This window comes from Humulus lupulus, chromosome 3 (genome assembly GCF_963169125.1).
Source record: "Humulus lupulus chromosome 3, drHumLupu1.1, whole genome shotgun sequence".
Classification (NCBI taxonomy): Eukaryota; Viridiplantae; Streptophyta; class Magnoliopsida; order Rosales; family Cannabaceae; genus Humulus; species Humulus lupulus.
In genome coordinates this window covers 276995457-277012873 of record NC_084795.1, presented here as the reverse complement: position 1 = coordinate 277012873, position 17417 = coordinate 276995457, and the positions used below count along the sequence as shown (strand labels likewise).

Here is a 17417-nt window from a genome sequence, read left to right as displayed (position 1 = left end):
AAAAGTGTTATGAAAAAAGTACAAGATTAAACTTCAAATTTATAATCAAAAACTCTATCTAAATGTTATTATTTGAATATTATAGCACCTAAAAATGTGTTATTGAATAGTTTAAGATAACACCGAACATAACATTCAAAAAATGTTATAGAAAAGACTGGACTTTTAATAACATGAGCTACGTTAGCATTTTCAGAAGTGCTATCAATAGTCCCAGATAGCACTTTTTAAGTGTTATAAATACTGTTTTTTCTTATAGTGTATTCTAAACTCAAATTTAATTAATAAAATTTTACCAATTTAATCAAACTGCTGTCAATTATGTAAGTTCTAAATTTAAATTTAATTATTTAATTACATATAACTGATGACAGTTTGATCATATTGACAAAATTTTATCTATCAAATTTAAGTCTAGGATATCAAATATGTATAATTTTAAAATACAGGATACCATATGAGCATTATTGAAAACAGAGGGTACCAAAATTATACTTTGCAAAATCATAGGGTACCAAATGAATAAATTCCCTACAAATAATTATAAAAAACAATATACAATCTTTTATAATTAACTTATAATCCTTAGGGGAAAAAAGAACTATATGTACATAATATATCTTGTTCATATAAATTTTGTGCGAATTATTCTTATAAATTATTTAATTATGTTCTTAATCATTACAAGATAAAAAGTATTGCAGAATTAGTTATTAATTAGCTGTAAGCTTCCCTAGAATATTGCTATACATTACATATACATATATATGCAGAATCTTCTTATGCTGTGAAATTAGACAATGACCCACTCCACTGAATAATCTGAATAAAATATGTAATGCATTATTTATTTATTTTGAGAAAGGCGTATTATTATTTATTTATTTGTGATCTATAAAAACGTTGGTCAGATAGTGTGCACTGAGGTATTCAATAGATGGTCGTACATGTGAAAAGTTGACTAGTAGTATTAACTAAATTCTATAGGTGAAATTGGAACAGGACTTGGTCAACTCTCACCTATATTCATATAAATAAATATATATATATATTTATATTATTTTCTAATTAAACTACTTTTTTTAATACTCTCGTACAGTTTCTTTTCTAAAAGAACATTCAACGGCCGGGTATACAGTTCCATCTTAAATAAATTTAAAAAATTATATATATATTGTGAGCTACTACAACACATACATCTACTTTTTTTTTTATCACATTTGTCCATTTTTTTAATTTTTACTATCTAAATAAATATAATTTCAATTTTTTTTTTATGAAAATATACATCGTAGTTATTTAATATATTTGCAAATTTATAAGAAATTATAAATAATTTACGAAGCTGAAAATAAAGTTCAAACTGTCAAATTTTACACGCGCACACAAAAAAAGAGGCACGCGTGCAACAGACAGTTAAACTCTGTTCTAGATAATTACAATATTTACCGTCATACAAATTTGTTTGGAATTATATATATTCAAGTGCTAAAAATAGAAAAATGATACACCAATATTATTAAAAATTAGATACATTATAGTCATTCCTTGTATATTTTATGACAATGCAATATACTAGTTTCTACATAATTATTTCTAAATTGTATGAAAAAAAAAGTTCATTACATCATGGCTTGATGATGATATATTTGACATTCTTCTTATAATAGTGGATATGATGCTGGCAAAGAAAGAGATTCTTAAGTTCTATACTGTTTTGGACACGTATATATATCATCTCCACCCAAAAAAAACAATAACTAAAAAAATAAGATATCATATATATAATTTTTTTTTATAGTGGTTTCACTTTAAGCACTACCGATAAGACTCTTAGTGATTTTTTGATCTGTAAACAATTTTTGGCGCAATTTTTTTTATGATCGTATATATTTTAAGTATTTATAGTAACCTTACAAGTCGAGAAACACTGAGTCCCACCAATAAGTATTAAAGTGAAAATCTATAAAAAAAATTATATATATTGAAAAATTCTATATCTTTATACCCTAAATTCATATATATATATATATATATATATATATGATCAGTTTGGGTATAAAGAGACTTTGGTATATCACAGGGCAGTCTTAGTCAGACTAAGCATTATTAATAGTTTTATGTGCCGTACGTATACGTGGACCCCTATATATACATATATATTTATATATATTTTAGTCATGCATGCCTTTAAATTCTTTATATTTATATATATATATATATAACAGTAGTGTTAGCCGACCCTATCGACCAACTTTTTGAAGTTATGAGCTTTGGTCGAGTCCTGATATTTGAATCCCAACTCTCTCTCAATTATTGGCGCCTTTTATAATTAATAAATAATTACTATACCTGTTACTGTCTCTATTGCCTTATCTAACTTTTCTAATTAAGAAAAAACAAAATGTATAATACATCCAACAAAAACTGTCTATCTATATATACGTATGTGCAAGAATTTATTCTTTTTCTCACACACATATGTATATATACGACCACTAAATTGATTCTTTAAAATTGAAGATAAGATATGAAATGTAATTAGTCACTTCAGATCAATGTGCTAAGAAAATTTAGATTTATCTAGCCACTTACCATATATGTTTGGTAGATAAGAAAAACGAGGAAAGAAAATATTGGAGAGAAAAAGTAGAATGAAAGAAATAAATTGAATGTTTGGTAGGAAAAAAAAAGTAGAAAAAAGAATATTATAATTGGTTTTACAAAAAAAATTCCTCTCTAATAATTTAGAGAGAGAAATAAGGAGAATTTTTTTTTTGGTAAAAGCACATAAAAGAGAAATTACTAAATGATTTTTATATTAATAATTAAAGAATAACATAATAATTTTAAAATAAACTTATTTTTATTCCTTCGTGCCAAACTAAACAACTAAGAGCACTTATAATAACTAAAGTTATAAAATTTACTTCAAAATTATCTAAAACACAATTCATTGGATGGACTAAATTTTTTTATTTCAGCTCACCATATTTTCAACTCTAGGTATAGTTAAGGTTTACATTTTTTTTCAAATATTTTTTATTATTATTTTAGTCATTTTTCATTCTTTCTCCTTCTAAATTAATTGTTGTTTTTTTATACTTGATCTTTTTTTTATTATTTTAATCAATAAGGATATTTAATAGTATAATATTTAAATAATATAGAGAAAAAATACAAAAAAGTTAATATATAGTGTAATATATAGTTAATGTATTGTGTAAAATAAAAAAAAATGATGTTTTTGGAAAGAAGTATTTTAAAAAATAAAGTAGAGCATAAGTTGAACTTACTCTAAGAAATAAATGTATTTTATTTTTGTCCAACTAAGGTTAAAGATTAAATTGTGAATATAATTAAATTTCAGTACACCATAATCATATATATATACACTATTTATGATTTTAGGTAGCTAAAATGGTAGTATGTTAATTAATGAGTGTTGTTATCTGATATCTTAATGTGTCTAACACTATATTACATGACAACTAATAATTAGTTGGAAACACCTAAACTTATAAAGGGGTTGTTCGACTATATTTTTATTTCTCTTTATTCGATTTTAAAAATGAAAAGATGTTTGATAATCTTTTTAGTTTTCTTCTTTAAAAAAATAAAAAACATTCTTCAGTGATAACTTATAAACCGGCATGAGTTCCGCCCAACTCCCCACCATGAACTCTGCCAACGGCCGTTGAAGTGACTCACCATGAACTCTGGCGAATCGTCGGCGATTATGGCAGCAACGCTGAAGTTCTATGCTAATCGATATAGGAAATTTGGTGATCATGAGAATGAGATCGATCTCAGATCGGACTCTTCGCCATTATTACCGGTGAATCTGGGATTGTGACTTTGCACCATTGTTGCTGACAAATCTGAGTTTGAGACTGTGATCACATATTTTTTCCTGAAAAAAAATCAATCACAGAGTATTATGGGAAAAAATAGAGCTAGTGTGAGAGAGATGATAAAAATATTTTTTTTAAAAATTGAAAGCATCATAAGGTTGTTTTCAAAATTTTAGGGTGTGATTGATTCGCGATTAGAAAACTCTGAAATGAAAATATGAATTTAGTGACTAAAAACATGTTTCTGAAAATGTGATTGGTTCAATGTCAATAAACTGTTTTTTAGCTTTAAAAAACTAAATCTGTGATTGATATTAAATTTAAAAATATAATAAAAATTGAATACGTGAGATTTTGAAAAAAAGATTCACAAAACTGAGAAAACGAATTTTTTTTCTCATTTTCAATTTTCCTTAACAAATTTTGGATACAAATTTAAATTTAATTTTTAAAAACAACTTACCAATCAAAGATTATGATAGGTCCCACCAATTTTAAGTATTCAAAATCATAAAATTGTATCCTAATTGAATACCAATCAAGCTCTTAAATTTTTTAATTAAAATTGAAAAAAAATAAAAATTGAAAATGACTTTCCCGAATGCATTTTTTTTTGGATAAATTTTCAGATTATTAATTAAATAATTAAAAAACTATTTTTTCCAACTTTACCGAACGTCCCCAAAATTAAAATTTTAACGGAAACATTTGCTTGCAATCCTCTTATTTAATGGCTAGTCAATTCATGAGGCTACTACCGCTAGTCAACTTTTTTTTTTCTTTGTCAGATCCGACCAGCCATACAAGAAATAATAGCCACTTGGAATTCAAACAATTAATGTTGATCATTATCATGATTTTATACTCATCGTCAAAGACTCCAAACTAGCTACTAATGACAAAAAGTACTTGATAGAAATTAAATGCCATATCGTAAAATACCTAAAGTTCATGTTTGGAAAATTTATAGGATTACATTATATAAAACATATCATTACTCTTACGTTAAAAACCATACAAAAATCAATTGGTTTAATATTTGCTGTTAATAAATTATGAGATAAAATAAGTTTGATACAAAATTATTATTGATATATATGAAAATAAGGATGGCAAAATGGGGCGGCGGGGCTGGGCGGGGTGGGGCCCCGAAAACGAGGCGGAATTCGGGGCGGGGTGTCGCCTTGCCCCGCCCCGCTATGAATTTAAGCGGGACGGGGCAGCCACGGCCCGCTAGGAATTTAAACGAGGTGGGGCCGCCCCGCCTCAAGTTTTTTTTTTTTTTATACTCTAACTCAATTCTCTCATCCTACTTATATACATAGTACGTAAAATTGACATTTCATATGTGGTTTAGAATATTTTTAATTCTATATAGACTAGAAAGAATTATAAATATTGAAAATATGTTTTATATAATTCATCCTTATTCTTGTATTTATTTTGTAAATATTAAAATAAAAAACAAAATATAATATTTTATGGTGTAATTGATACCAAGTGTAAAATATAAAGATTACAATAAAAAATAATATTTAGGTTTGGGGAAAATTCTAAAATTATAATTTAATGTTTCTTAAAAAAAAAAGTTAAATGGGCAAATGAGGCGGGGCAAACCCGCCCCGATTAAGCCGGGGCGGGGCGGGGCAAAATTTTCGCGGAGCGGAAGCGGGGCGGGGCAGACCCGCCCCATTTACATCCCTACATGAAAAATTGAATATAAGATAAATTTTTCTCAACTTTTTTAACGAGATTATGTTATCCAAGTAGATTAATTTAATATAATTTATAACATCTCTAATACCATGTCAAAAATCTACGCCAATGTTATATTTAGCACATTTTACAAAATTTATAACTCTAATGATGTTCTAAAAAGTATGTCAAATGTTAAATTTGGCACATCAATAAATGTTATTTTTTTATTTAATATATTACTACTAATTATTATAATTGAGTGGTTCAGAATTAATGAACAACGAAGGTGTTGTTTGGTAACAATTAAAAAAATAATTTTTTATTTAATTAATTAAAAATGTGACAATTAAATATAAAATGTGTTTGGTAACTCTATTTTTATTTATTATTTGTTTAAATTTTAATTAAAATTTATTACATTTTGAAAATATAATTTTTTCACTTTCAAAAATTTTTTAAACCGTTTTCGACTTTTATTTTATTTTATTTTTCTCTTCTTCAAATCAACACTTCATATTGTTAAATAAAAAATAAAAATAAAAGTTATCAAACGCATTTATTATTTTTTGTTTTTAAAAATAAAAAAATAAAAATAGTTACCAAATATATTTTTATTTTTTTATTTTTTAATGATAAATTTGTTGAAGTAGATAATTTAGATGATAAAAAATAAAAAATAATTAATATTTGTATGATGTCTATAAATATTAAAAGAATTATTAATTTTTTTCGCGATAACTTGTATATTGTGGATTGGAGATTGGTATTAGTATGTCTTTTTCAATGATATAACAAAATTATGTGAAAATTATCCAATTCTATCCGAATTCAATCTTATTTTTCAAAACACACCATCAAATAAAACAAAAACTTTTAATCTATATATATATATATATATATATAACGAATATTGTGTCATATATTATCAACGATATTGTACTAACTACTAACGTAACTTGATTGTATTTTGTACAAGTTAAAGAACATAAAAAGAAACAAAAATTCAACCCCCTTATTTTTTTTTTCTCCCCTTTCTCTCTGGATTGAACTAATAATTAACTAGCTTAATTAATCCCGAGATCAAATGGTGATAATAGTAATCAAAAAGATCTTTTAATCTGCTTAAAATCCATAGTCTCAATGCACTCAAGCCTTCCTCTATGAAGATTCAAAATCTTCAACAAATCACCAGTCTTCTCCTTCACCCTCTCACTACATCCGACTTGTAAGAGCAGCAAAAGCTTCTGAAAAGCCCCAACTTGGAGAGTCTCGACAATGAGACTCTTTTCTTGATCATCTTGGTCTTCGTGATCATAGTTATTATTCCCATTACTATCGTTCTTGATCATGGTCAGTAGCTTCCATAACATCGAGACCGAAAACTCGGTAGCCGAATCCGAAACACGAAGAATCTTCTTCACCAGAACCGGCACGGTAAGGGAATGCGCGCGCGCAGCCACTCTCCCTCGTCGGCTCCTGCAGAGCCTGTCGAGAACTCCCAAAGCTTTATCACACACGCTCCTATCTCCCTCCACAAGCATTTCGATTAGTAGCTCAACTAGCCCGAGTTCGACGAATGCTTCGCCTACTTTCTCAGCTTGTGATGATGAACTAATCAGCATGCGGTAGATGATGATCAAGGAAGATTTTGTTACAGTAGGGCAGATTGGCTCCTTGATGAGCTTCACCAAGGCCTCCAAAGCTCCTTTTATATCGACCACTGCGGCGATGCTTTGGTGATCGGACGACGAAATGAGTTGTTTCATCAATAAAACTGAGTTCCTTCTTCCCGCCAAGTCGCCAGACTCCAAAAACCTCACCATGCAATTCATCGACGACGACGAGTTCATGAAACGAAACTTGGAGTCGTCGTCCAATGGGAAAACCAACGTTAAAGAAGACAATATTTCCTCCAAAACGACGTGATCATCACTAGACGAAAAAGCCTCGAAAGCCTTGGATAAGGTACTTCCGGCGCCGTTGTTAACGAAACACCTCTTGTTCCTCTCGCTCTCTTTCGCCGAAGACTTAATTTTAACTGCCAAATCTCTGCATCCAGACGAGTCTCGTTTCTCGATCGCGGCATTCATCTTCGAGAGAATCTCCAACACCTCGTGCGAGCTAATCGGAGTACGCGGCGTCGGGATTCTCTCCACGCCGCGTGACCGGTTATCGACGCACCAACCTTGAATCATCTTTCGAATGGCGTGGTTGGGTATGGGCTCGAGGTTCTTAAGCTCTTGGTTCGTGATGGGGCATGTGATGTTCCCGGCTTCGATCCAAGTCTCGATGCTCTGACGATCGTACGTAATTCCGGTCATCAAAGTCACCGGGTCTTTCATCAAGTCAAGCGATATCGGGCACCGGAAGTGCCCCGGTACAGTCAACTCCTCCATCTCGATGATGTTACTGTCCACCTGAATATTGTTCTCTTTTCCGGGCCGGCGGTTACCGGACCTCCGGCGTCTCCATGAAGAGATCATTGTCGTAAGTTAATTGAATTTTTTTTAAAAGAAAGAAAGAGAATTTCGCTTCAACTATTGTTTTTCCTTTGTGGGTTTTGGTTTGAATTGATTAAATTGAATGAGAGAATGAGAAGTAGTATTGGGTTGGGTTCAGTCTGTTTGTATTATATACATATATATGTATATATACTTGATGAGCAATAGGACACGGGTTTCGACTTTGAATATTTTTAGAGTAAACAAAAATAAAAAGAACGCAGGGTGTGATGGGTTTTGAATATTTGACCGTTGAAAGTTTGAAACGGTAAAATATTTGGACGCTGCACCGCCAAAGGGGGACTTAGAAGCAAGGTGTGGACGGGTGTTTGATTAGAATAGAATGGATCAAACTATTTAAGTTTGACAATAACTGGTCAACGTAAGTCGGTGGACTGACTGACTCAAAAAATTTCTCTCATTACCCAAAACGCACCGTTTCATTATTCCGATTATATTTATTGGTGTTTCGGTTTCGGTTTCGGTAGTGTTGTGGGGACCTCGGCGTCGACCTGATTAATACACTTAACCGCGTTACCAAACGCGGTGCTATATATATATATACAAATAAATAAATAAATAAATATCTACCTTTATTTTTCATTTTTTATTTAAAAGTAGAAAAGTTTGGTGTGTTGTGTGATCATAATCAAAGAATCACATGAAAAAATTTACGCGTCTTGAACTTGTTTTTTTAGTTCTAATTGTACCTGGTAAAAGGGATTTTTTTTTTTCTTTTTCTTTTTCTTTTATAAGAATAATAATAATCACGAGCAATGTTTGAAATATTCTTCACACGGAAGAATTATAATCGTTATAATTCTTGGTTTCATTACGTATGAATTTGGGTTTTGAGTCTTTCTTTTTGGTTTGCTTAGTTAGTCAAGTTTATAATCGTAGACAATGGGGGTATGGAATTAAGAATATGGTACACTTCAAATTCCTATGTTTGCATTAATTTCTTTTTCTATCTGTCTTTTTACACATATAAATATATATATATATAATGGGAATATATTTGTTATATTTGATTTTAAGGTGTAGATTTGACCAATTCTTACATAATGATGGTTTGCTAAAGTCCAGGCATGAAAAACTCTTATCATGTGTTTTGGTTCCCTATGAACTTGAAACTAGATTATTAGTAGTAGAGAAATATTATTGGAAACAAGTTGGTAAATTTTGAAAATCCAATTGTGCACTAAGTCATTCATTGTGTGTGTATAGACCTTTGTGATTGATAACCATTTTTTATTTTTAAATGAATGATGGTTTTTTTTTTATTGTTGTTGAGAGAAATAAGATATGAACACGAATGATCTCATGTTTTTTTTTTTTTTTGAATAAAAGTATTGGACTTTATTAAATACTTTCTTCCAGGACAATAGCCAATACAGTAGAGGGTAGACCCTCAATAGTCAAAACACGGTCAGCTATTACAGAGGCAGCCCTTGCAATTGCATGAGCAGCTCTATTAGCAGAGCGCTTTACAAATGAAATTGAAACCGAACCCAGCTTCTCACAGAGAAGCTTACAATCATCAATAATCCCACCAAAGTATGATTCCATAACAATAGAACTTCGAAGAGCTTGCACACACAGAAGACTATCTGTTTCGATCATCACATTCGGCCATTTCTTCCGCTTAACCCAGCTCAATACCTCGCGTATCCCGATCGCCTCTGCTATCTCCGGCGAAACCACCCCCGATCGGCACGAAGAAATTGCTTCCACCACCTTCCCATCTTCGTCCCTGGCAACGCCTGCGAAGCTAAAGCACTGAGAATCAATAAACATTGCTGCATCTGTATTTATTTTTAGCTTTCCAACAGGCGGCTTCTTCCAAGACGAAACTCCATCTTCACCAGATAGGAACGAAGGCATAGGGGTCAGCTCCTTGTCTTGAGCTTGTATCCAGTTCTGAAGACTGCAATCGGCCACATAGAGAATCTCTTGGATAGACCCTCTTTTCTTCCTCCATACCCACTCATTCCGACGCCTCCATATTGCCCAACATAGCATAAAAAAGCGGCATCTCTGATCATCATTCAGTTGAAAGATAGAACCCCTAACCCATGCCTGAAATGATTCTGAACTTGGAGCTAATATATCGAAACCCAGCTGCTGCCAACAGGGCCAAACTAAGCGGCACCCAGCAAGGCAATGGGTCACCGACTCATTCTGTTCATGAACTACCATATTTCCTTTGTGAATAACATGAAAATAAAGACCATATGCACTAGAAGAAATAAACGAAGAAATATCTATGATCAAATTGTTTATAGCATAAGAAAAAGTTAAAGATTAAAGATAGGATAGATAGCAAGACAGAGATCTTCCTTAATTGCCACAAGCTCATCTAAAACAACATCAAAATTCCCATAGAAAGTAAGAGCATCTTTAATGGAGTGCTAAATTAGTGATGCATTGTTAAAATATATCTCACTTTACAAAATCTTGCTCCAATGATGTGCCAAAAGTTATGCCAAATTTGGCACATGCTAAAAGTTTGGCCAAATTTGGCACACAATATAGCATGATGTATATTTTGTATCATCATAAATGCTACACTTTTTTATTTACTTTTATGTCATTTTTATTATTTTTATCTATTTACATTAAATGCTATACGTTTTACCTTATTATTATTATCTTATACTATCAACAATAAAATATAAAGAAAAATAATTATTGTTTGTATATTTTCAATAAATATCAAAATAGCATTAATGGAATATTAAATTTTAGGGAAATTTGCGGCATAAATACTCATTTTGTTCATTTTGTTGCTAATAAGTACCCAATTTTTAAAAATTGCGGCATAAATACCCATTTTGTTCATTTTGTTGCTAATAAGTACCCAATTTTTAAAAATTGCTGCATTAATACTCAAAATTCCACTTTTTAGACTCTGCCGTTGGTACCCACTTAACAGAGTTACTATTAAGGACACGTGTACTGTCCTGATAATTCTTCTTTTTTTTTCACCTAATTAATTAAGAAAATACATAAAACTAATTAAAATAAAAATTAGTACTCTAAAGTCTTATAGACAGATGACATCTGATAGTAAGTACTCTAAAGTTTCCTCTTGGACTTTTTATCGGGCTAAAAATAAAGCTAGACACATTATTGATGGTACTTATTGTGTCCTTAATTAATTAGGTGAAAAAAAAGAAGAATTATCAAGACAGTACACGTGTCCTTAATAGTAACTCTGTTAAGTGGGTACCAACGGCAGAGTCTAAAAAATGGAATTTTGAGTATTAATGCAGCAATTTTTAAAAATTGGGTACTTATTAGCAACAAAATGAACAAAATGGGTATTTATGCCGCAATTTTTAAAAATTGGGTACTTATTAGCAACAAAATGAACAAAATGGGTATTTATGCCGCAAATTTGCCTAAATTTTACAACAATTTTTACAATTGTGCATTGGAGCATAATGCTAAAAATTGTGCTAAATATATAATATATTGACTTTTTGTGTCAAATTTAACACAATATTTACATCTCCCACTGAAGATGATCTAAAATATCAACGTGTTAAAACAGAGACATGGCAGTCCCAAATCACCTTATCACACCCACATACATGTCTATTGTAGCCACCATGATCAAAATTGACAGAGCTTGCCATTGCTCAAAAGTGCCAACGCCATTTAAAATGGAGAACTTTTGAAGAAGAACCCACATCTCTTTTAAATTCACTCAAAATGTGAAAAGCTTCCATTTCTAAGTCAATAACATCTTTAAGAACTCCATCATGAACATTCCAATAATTCCGAATAAACGAGTACAAGACAACAATAACAAGTTTGATATTTATGTGTTTTATTGCATTGATTAATTGATGTTTGAAATTTTCTTACTTGTGTTGTTAGTCTTAATTTATTGGTGTATTTTCATACTCATCCTAATTATTTTCTTTTTTAAATTGGCCCATCTTTCAATTTTGTTGTTGTTGAAGTCAATTTCCTCCATTCACCAAGTTAGCAATTTTCCAAGAATAATTCTTACAAAGGAGAAAAAATGAAAATGAACAAAAAAAAAAATTTGTTGTTATTGATGTTGAACAGAGTTATAATGCTCATATTTATATAGGTTGAGCAGGTCAATTACAAGAGGTTACAAGTAGTAACTAGAGCACGATAATCACTCAAACAAATTACAACAAACTAATAAACTAACTACTTAATAGCTAAAACTAACGCTTGAACCAACTTGACATGTTAACACTCCCCATCTAGATGGACTGTCAATGTTGATTAGTTTCATCTTGCTCATTGAGTAGGAAATAATGTCATGGTGAAAATGTCAACAATTTAGTGATTGGTAGAAACATGGAATGTCTTCAGGCTGCCCTATTGAATCCTCTCTATAACAAGATGACAGTCAATCTCTATATGTGTAATGACCCAACTACTCTAGACTTTTGGACCATTAACGAAAACTATACATACTAATCCTTAATAAAACTTACAAGTGAAAATACCTTTACTTTATTAAGAAACTTGTAAAAATAAAAGTTAAACTTACATAAAATTCAAGTTAGAATATGGGATCCCATTGTTTTAAAATCAAAACATGACATAATTAAAAAGAGATTTACATAATAAGATGCGGAAAAATACATGTAAAATACATAAAAATAAAACTACATCCTCGAATCGAAACTCTAGGCTCTTTGAATCCATTCCGCCTCAATACACATTCTTTAAGCTTCCAAGAACTTTCCCCGCCACTAAGACCTATTTTCCTGCACATATAAACAAAAAGGAATGAGCCTAATGTCCAGCAAGGAAAATCTAACATATAGCCATATACATAAGAATTCATAGTGCAACATAAAAACATATCATAACACATATAACACATACTATAATGGCCATTATTACTTGGGGTCCCATAGACTAAACAAGTCATATGCCCATTAGATTAGTGGGGTCCTACTAGCTAAGCAGGTCATATGCCCATAATCTATTTGGGGTCCTACTAGCTAAGCAGGTCATATGCCCATAATCTATTTGGGGCTTGTTAGTCATATGGGTCATATGCCCAAGCCTACAAACATACATATCATAACATATTTCATAACATAAAAATCATAAGATAACATATAAAACATATAGCACATAAATCCTATCCTATTTTCCTTACCAAAATAACCGGGATATGAGAACTGATTTGGGACCTTGGAACACTCCTAAAAACCATTTATAATAGGTTGAGTATATTGAAGAAAAGGGAAATGAAAGGAATGGGAGGACTATACCATTGAGAAAAATACTTACCAAAAACTTATGTGCAAGTTCTTAGATTTCCTAACCAAAATAAATAATAGGTTAGAAGGCTGAGTAGAAGACTATGAGAACTTTAAAGAAAATAATACCGAAATGGACTAGAGTTTGGGATACCTTGAGTACTTCTATGATCAATTAAACCTTGAACCGAAATGTGAATAGAACCTTACTTCCCAAGTGTTTGGTAAGCTTATAGTGATCAAGCTTATAATTCCCAACCCAAGTGTTTACACTCTCACAATAACCTAGCAACTTGCAGCCTCTTAACTTAGCTTGATGAATGAATGAAAAATGCTTGGTGCTAGGTCCTATTTATAGAGTTCTAGGAATAAAAATCTTCTTTTTGGCTTTGAATAAAAATAATAAATTTAATTGAAAATATTTGAATATCCTTCAGCCAAAGGCTTAGGAATTGTTCAAATTTTCAGAGAGATTTAAGGATTCAAAGCTTGATTTTTAAAATAATAAAAACAAATAGAATCCTAACTTATAACTCCCTAAATCTCGTAACTCTAAACCCCCTTCAGTAAAATCAACATATCTAGAGTTGTAGAACTCCGATTTGGACTCTCTTTATACCGTTAGAAATCTCATTAAATTATCTACAACTTTTAAGAAATACTATTTTTCGAAATTCCTAATATAACTGGGTAAAAAATAGGTTGGAAGTTACAGTACCCTAAAGTTACGAAAAATCTATTTACAACCTTATTCACAAATAAATAAAATTGTGATAAATGTCATCCTCCTATCAGATTTTGGTGAAGACTAAGTCTTATATTTATCTTATTTTATCATTAAAATAATAATTTGTTGATAATCATACATATAATAAGTGTTACTATCTTATTGGGTCTATCTAAACCTTATAATATAATAAATATCACAATCAATATCAGTCATATTAATCAAAACTTAGGTTAAAATTAATATTCTTAAAGTTATAAACATACTACAACTACTACTACTACTACTACCACTACCACCACCACCACCACCACCACCACCACCACCACCACCACCACTGCTGCTGCTGCTGCTGCTACTATCTAACTAGCTAAGTAAATTATGGGACTCTACAATATGCTTCGTTCTCTTGTGGAATATAGGGTTAGCACCAATATCTAACTACTACTGTCTGGTTATCTCAATAGAGTGCTGTAGACTTGTTTTGATTGGCCTTTAATTCATTTAACAAAGACTTCAACCAAACTAGCTCACAAGTTGTATTTGCCATACACCTCTATTCAGCTTCTGCGGATGACCTAGCACCATAATTTTCTTCTTATATATCTAGGATATAAATGAATTCCCTAGAAAAACACAAAAGCCATATATGGATCTTTTAGTGTTCGAACATGTGGTCTAATCCGATCCTAAAAAGCTTTTAGCTGCACATTTGACTTTGATGAGAAAAATTAAACCGTGCCTTGGTGCAAGTTTAATGTATTAAACAACTCTTTGTGCAACTTTCATGTGAGGCACTCTTGGCTTAGCAAGAAATTTACTAGGTCAATTTACAACATAAAATAAATCCAATTTGATTATGGTTGGGTACAATAACTTTCCTATCATTATCCCATACAAAAAAGATCTTACACAAGCTTTTCTTAATCTTTTGATAGTTTCAGGTTGGCTTACACAGGTATTGTTGTAGGTTTACAACCTAAATATCCAAAATCTAATAGTAGTAGCAGTGTATAGGGTCTCTGTGACACACATATTCCTTTGTCATTTCAGGCTATTTTAAGGCCAAGAATGTATCTCAAACCATCTAAGTCTTTGAGCTTGAACCAACCATTTCTCTTATTCTTGAATGCTTTTGCAATTTGCAAATTATTGCTGGTAATTATCACATCATCCACGTAAACAAGTAAATCCATGAAAACAAAATTTGAATACTTAATGAATAAAGAATTGTTAGTGGAACATTGTTTAAATCCTTCTTCAATCAAGGCACTTGAAAACTTTGAGAACCATTATATTGAGGTCTGTTTGAGTCCATAAAGTGACTTATGAATTTGCAAACTAGCATTGTAGGTAATGTCTCCCCATGAGGACAATATCTGGTATTGTCATATACATTTCTTCTTTTAATTCACCATGAAAGAAAAGCATTATTCACATCTAGTTGGTGTAAAACCCAAACTTTAATAGCAGCTAGTGCAAGAAATAATTCGATAGTAACTAATTTTGCGATTGGGAAAAAAGTATCAATATAATCAACTCCTTCTTGTTGGATATTGTGGGAAAAATATAACATAATTAGATATAATACTTGAATAATCACAATATGATAAACCATAAACTAAATATAATTAATATAATTATATACCTTAAAAGGAATTTTCTTCTCTTAAACAACAAGGCCATGAATCCTTATATAGGTCAATAATGAAAGATAAAATGTATCACAATCAATGTGGGACAAATTTATTTTTTAATTCAACGCAAAAATTCATACATAATGGGAATATATTTGTTATATTTGATTTTAAGGTGTAGATTTGACCAATCCTTACATAATGATGGTTTTGATTTAGCTAAAGTCTAGGCATGAAAAACTCTCATCATGTGTTTTGGTTCCCTATGAACTTGAAACTACGTTAATAGTATAGTAATACTATTGGAAACAAGTTGGTAAAGTTTGAAAATCCAATTGTGTACTAAGTCATTCATTGTGTGTGTGTATAGACCTTTGTGATTGATATTTCCATTTTTCTTTTTAAATGAATGATGGTTTTTTTTTAGAGAAATAAAATATGAACACGAATTATCTCATATATTTTTAGAATAAGTCTGAAATGCAAAAGAAGTTAGCTCATGAACTACCATATTTCCTTTGTGAGTAACATGACAATAAAGACCATATACACTAGAAGAAATATCTATGATCAAATTGTTTATAGCATAACAAAAAGTTGAGGGTTAAAGATAGCATAGATAGCAAGACTGAGATATTCCTTATAATTGCCACGAGCTCATCTAAAACAACATCAAAATTCTCATCGAAAGTAAGAGCATTTTCAATGGAGTGTCAAATTGGTGATGTATTACTAAAATATATCTCACTTTACAAAAAACTTGCTCCAATGATGTGTCAAAAGTTGTTCCAAATTTGGCATATGCTAAAAGTTGGCCAAATTTGGCACACAATATAGAATGATGCATATTTTACATCACCATAAATGTTGCACTTTTTTATTTACTTTTATGTTATTTTTATTATTTTAGCATCATTTTTATCTATTTGCATTAAATGCTATACTTTTTATCTTATTATTATATTATTATCTTATACTATCAATAATAAAATAGAAAGAAAAAATAATTATTTTTTTGTATATTTTCAATAAATATCAAAATAGCATTAATGAAATATTAAATTTTACAACAATTTTTACAATTGTGCATTGGAGCATAATGCTAAAAAGTGTGCTAAATATATAATATATTGAGGGATATTTGCGGCATAAGTACCCAATGTTTGGGTTTTGTACGCGGCATAGACCCAATGTTTATTTTTAGTGGCAAAAGTACCCAAAGTCAGTAAAACTGTAATTCTGTCAGCCTTCTCCGTTAGGTTCCGTTTCGTGATGACTGGACTCTTGTGCAACTTTCATGTGAGGCACTCTTGGCTTAGCAAGAAATTTACTAGGTCAATTTACAACATAAAATAAATCCAATTTGATTATGGTTGGGTACAATAGCTTTCCTATCATTCTCCCATACAAAAAAGATCTTACACAAGCTTTTCCTAATCTTTTGATAGTTTCAGGTTGGCTTACACAGGTATTGTTGTAGGTTTACAACCTAAATATCCAAAATCTAATAGTAGTAGCAGTGTATAGGGTCTCTGTGACACACATATTCCTTTGTCATTTTAGGCTATTTTAAGGCCAAGAATGTATCTCAAACCATCTAAGTCTTTGAGCTTGAACCAACCATTTCTCTTATTCTTGAATGCTTCTGCAATTTGCAAATTATTGTTGGTAATTATCACATCATCCACGTAAACAAGTAAATCCATGAAAAAAAAATTGAATACCTAATGAATAAA

General features: G+C 30.7%; 2 protein-coding genes across 2 annotated transcripts; both read right to left on the bottom strand.

Moving 5' to 3' along the window:
- Positions 1 to 6453: 6453 nt before the first annotated feature.
- On the bottom strand, positions 6454 to 8179 carry LOC133824423 (U-box domain-containing protein 21-like). Its single transcript, XM_062257303.1, has one exon. It carries the CDS (start codon positions 8033 to 8035, stop codon positions 6653 to 6655), a length of 1383 nt encoding a protein of 460 aa, XP_062113287.1. The 5' UTR covers positions 8036 to 8179; the 3' UTR covers positions 6454 to 6652.
- Positions 8180 to 9415: 1236 nt separating this feature from the next.
- LOC133825746 (uncharacterized) lies at positions 9416 to 10252 on the bottom strand. Its single transcript, XM_062258649.1, has one exon. It carries the CDS (start codon positions 10250 to 10252, stop codon positions 9416 to 9418), a length of 837 nt encoding a protein of 278 aa, XP_062114633.1.
- Between the last annotated feature and the right edge of the window lie 7165 nt (positions 10253 to 17417).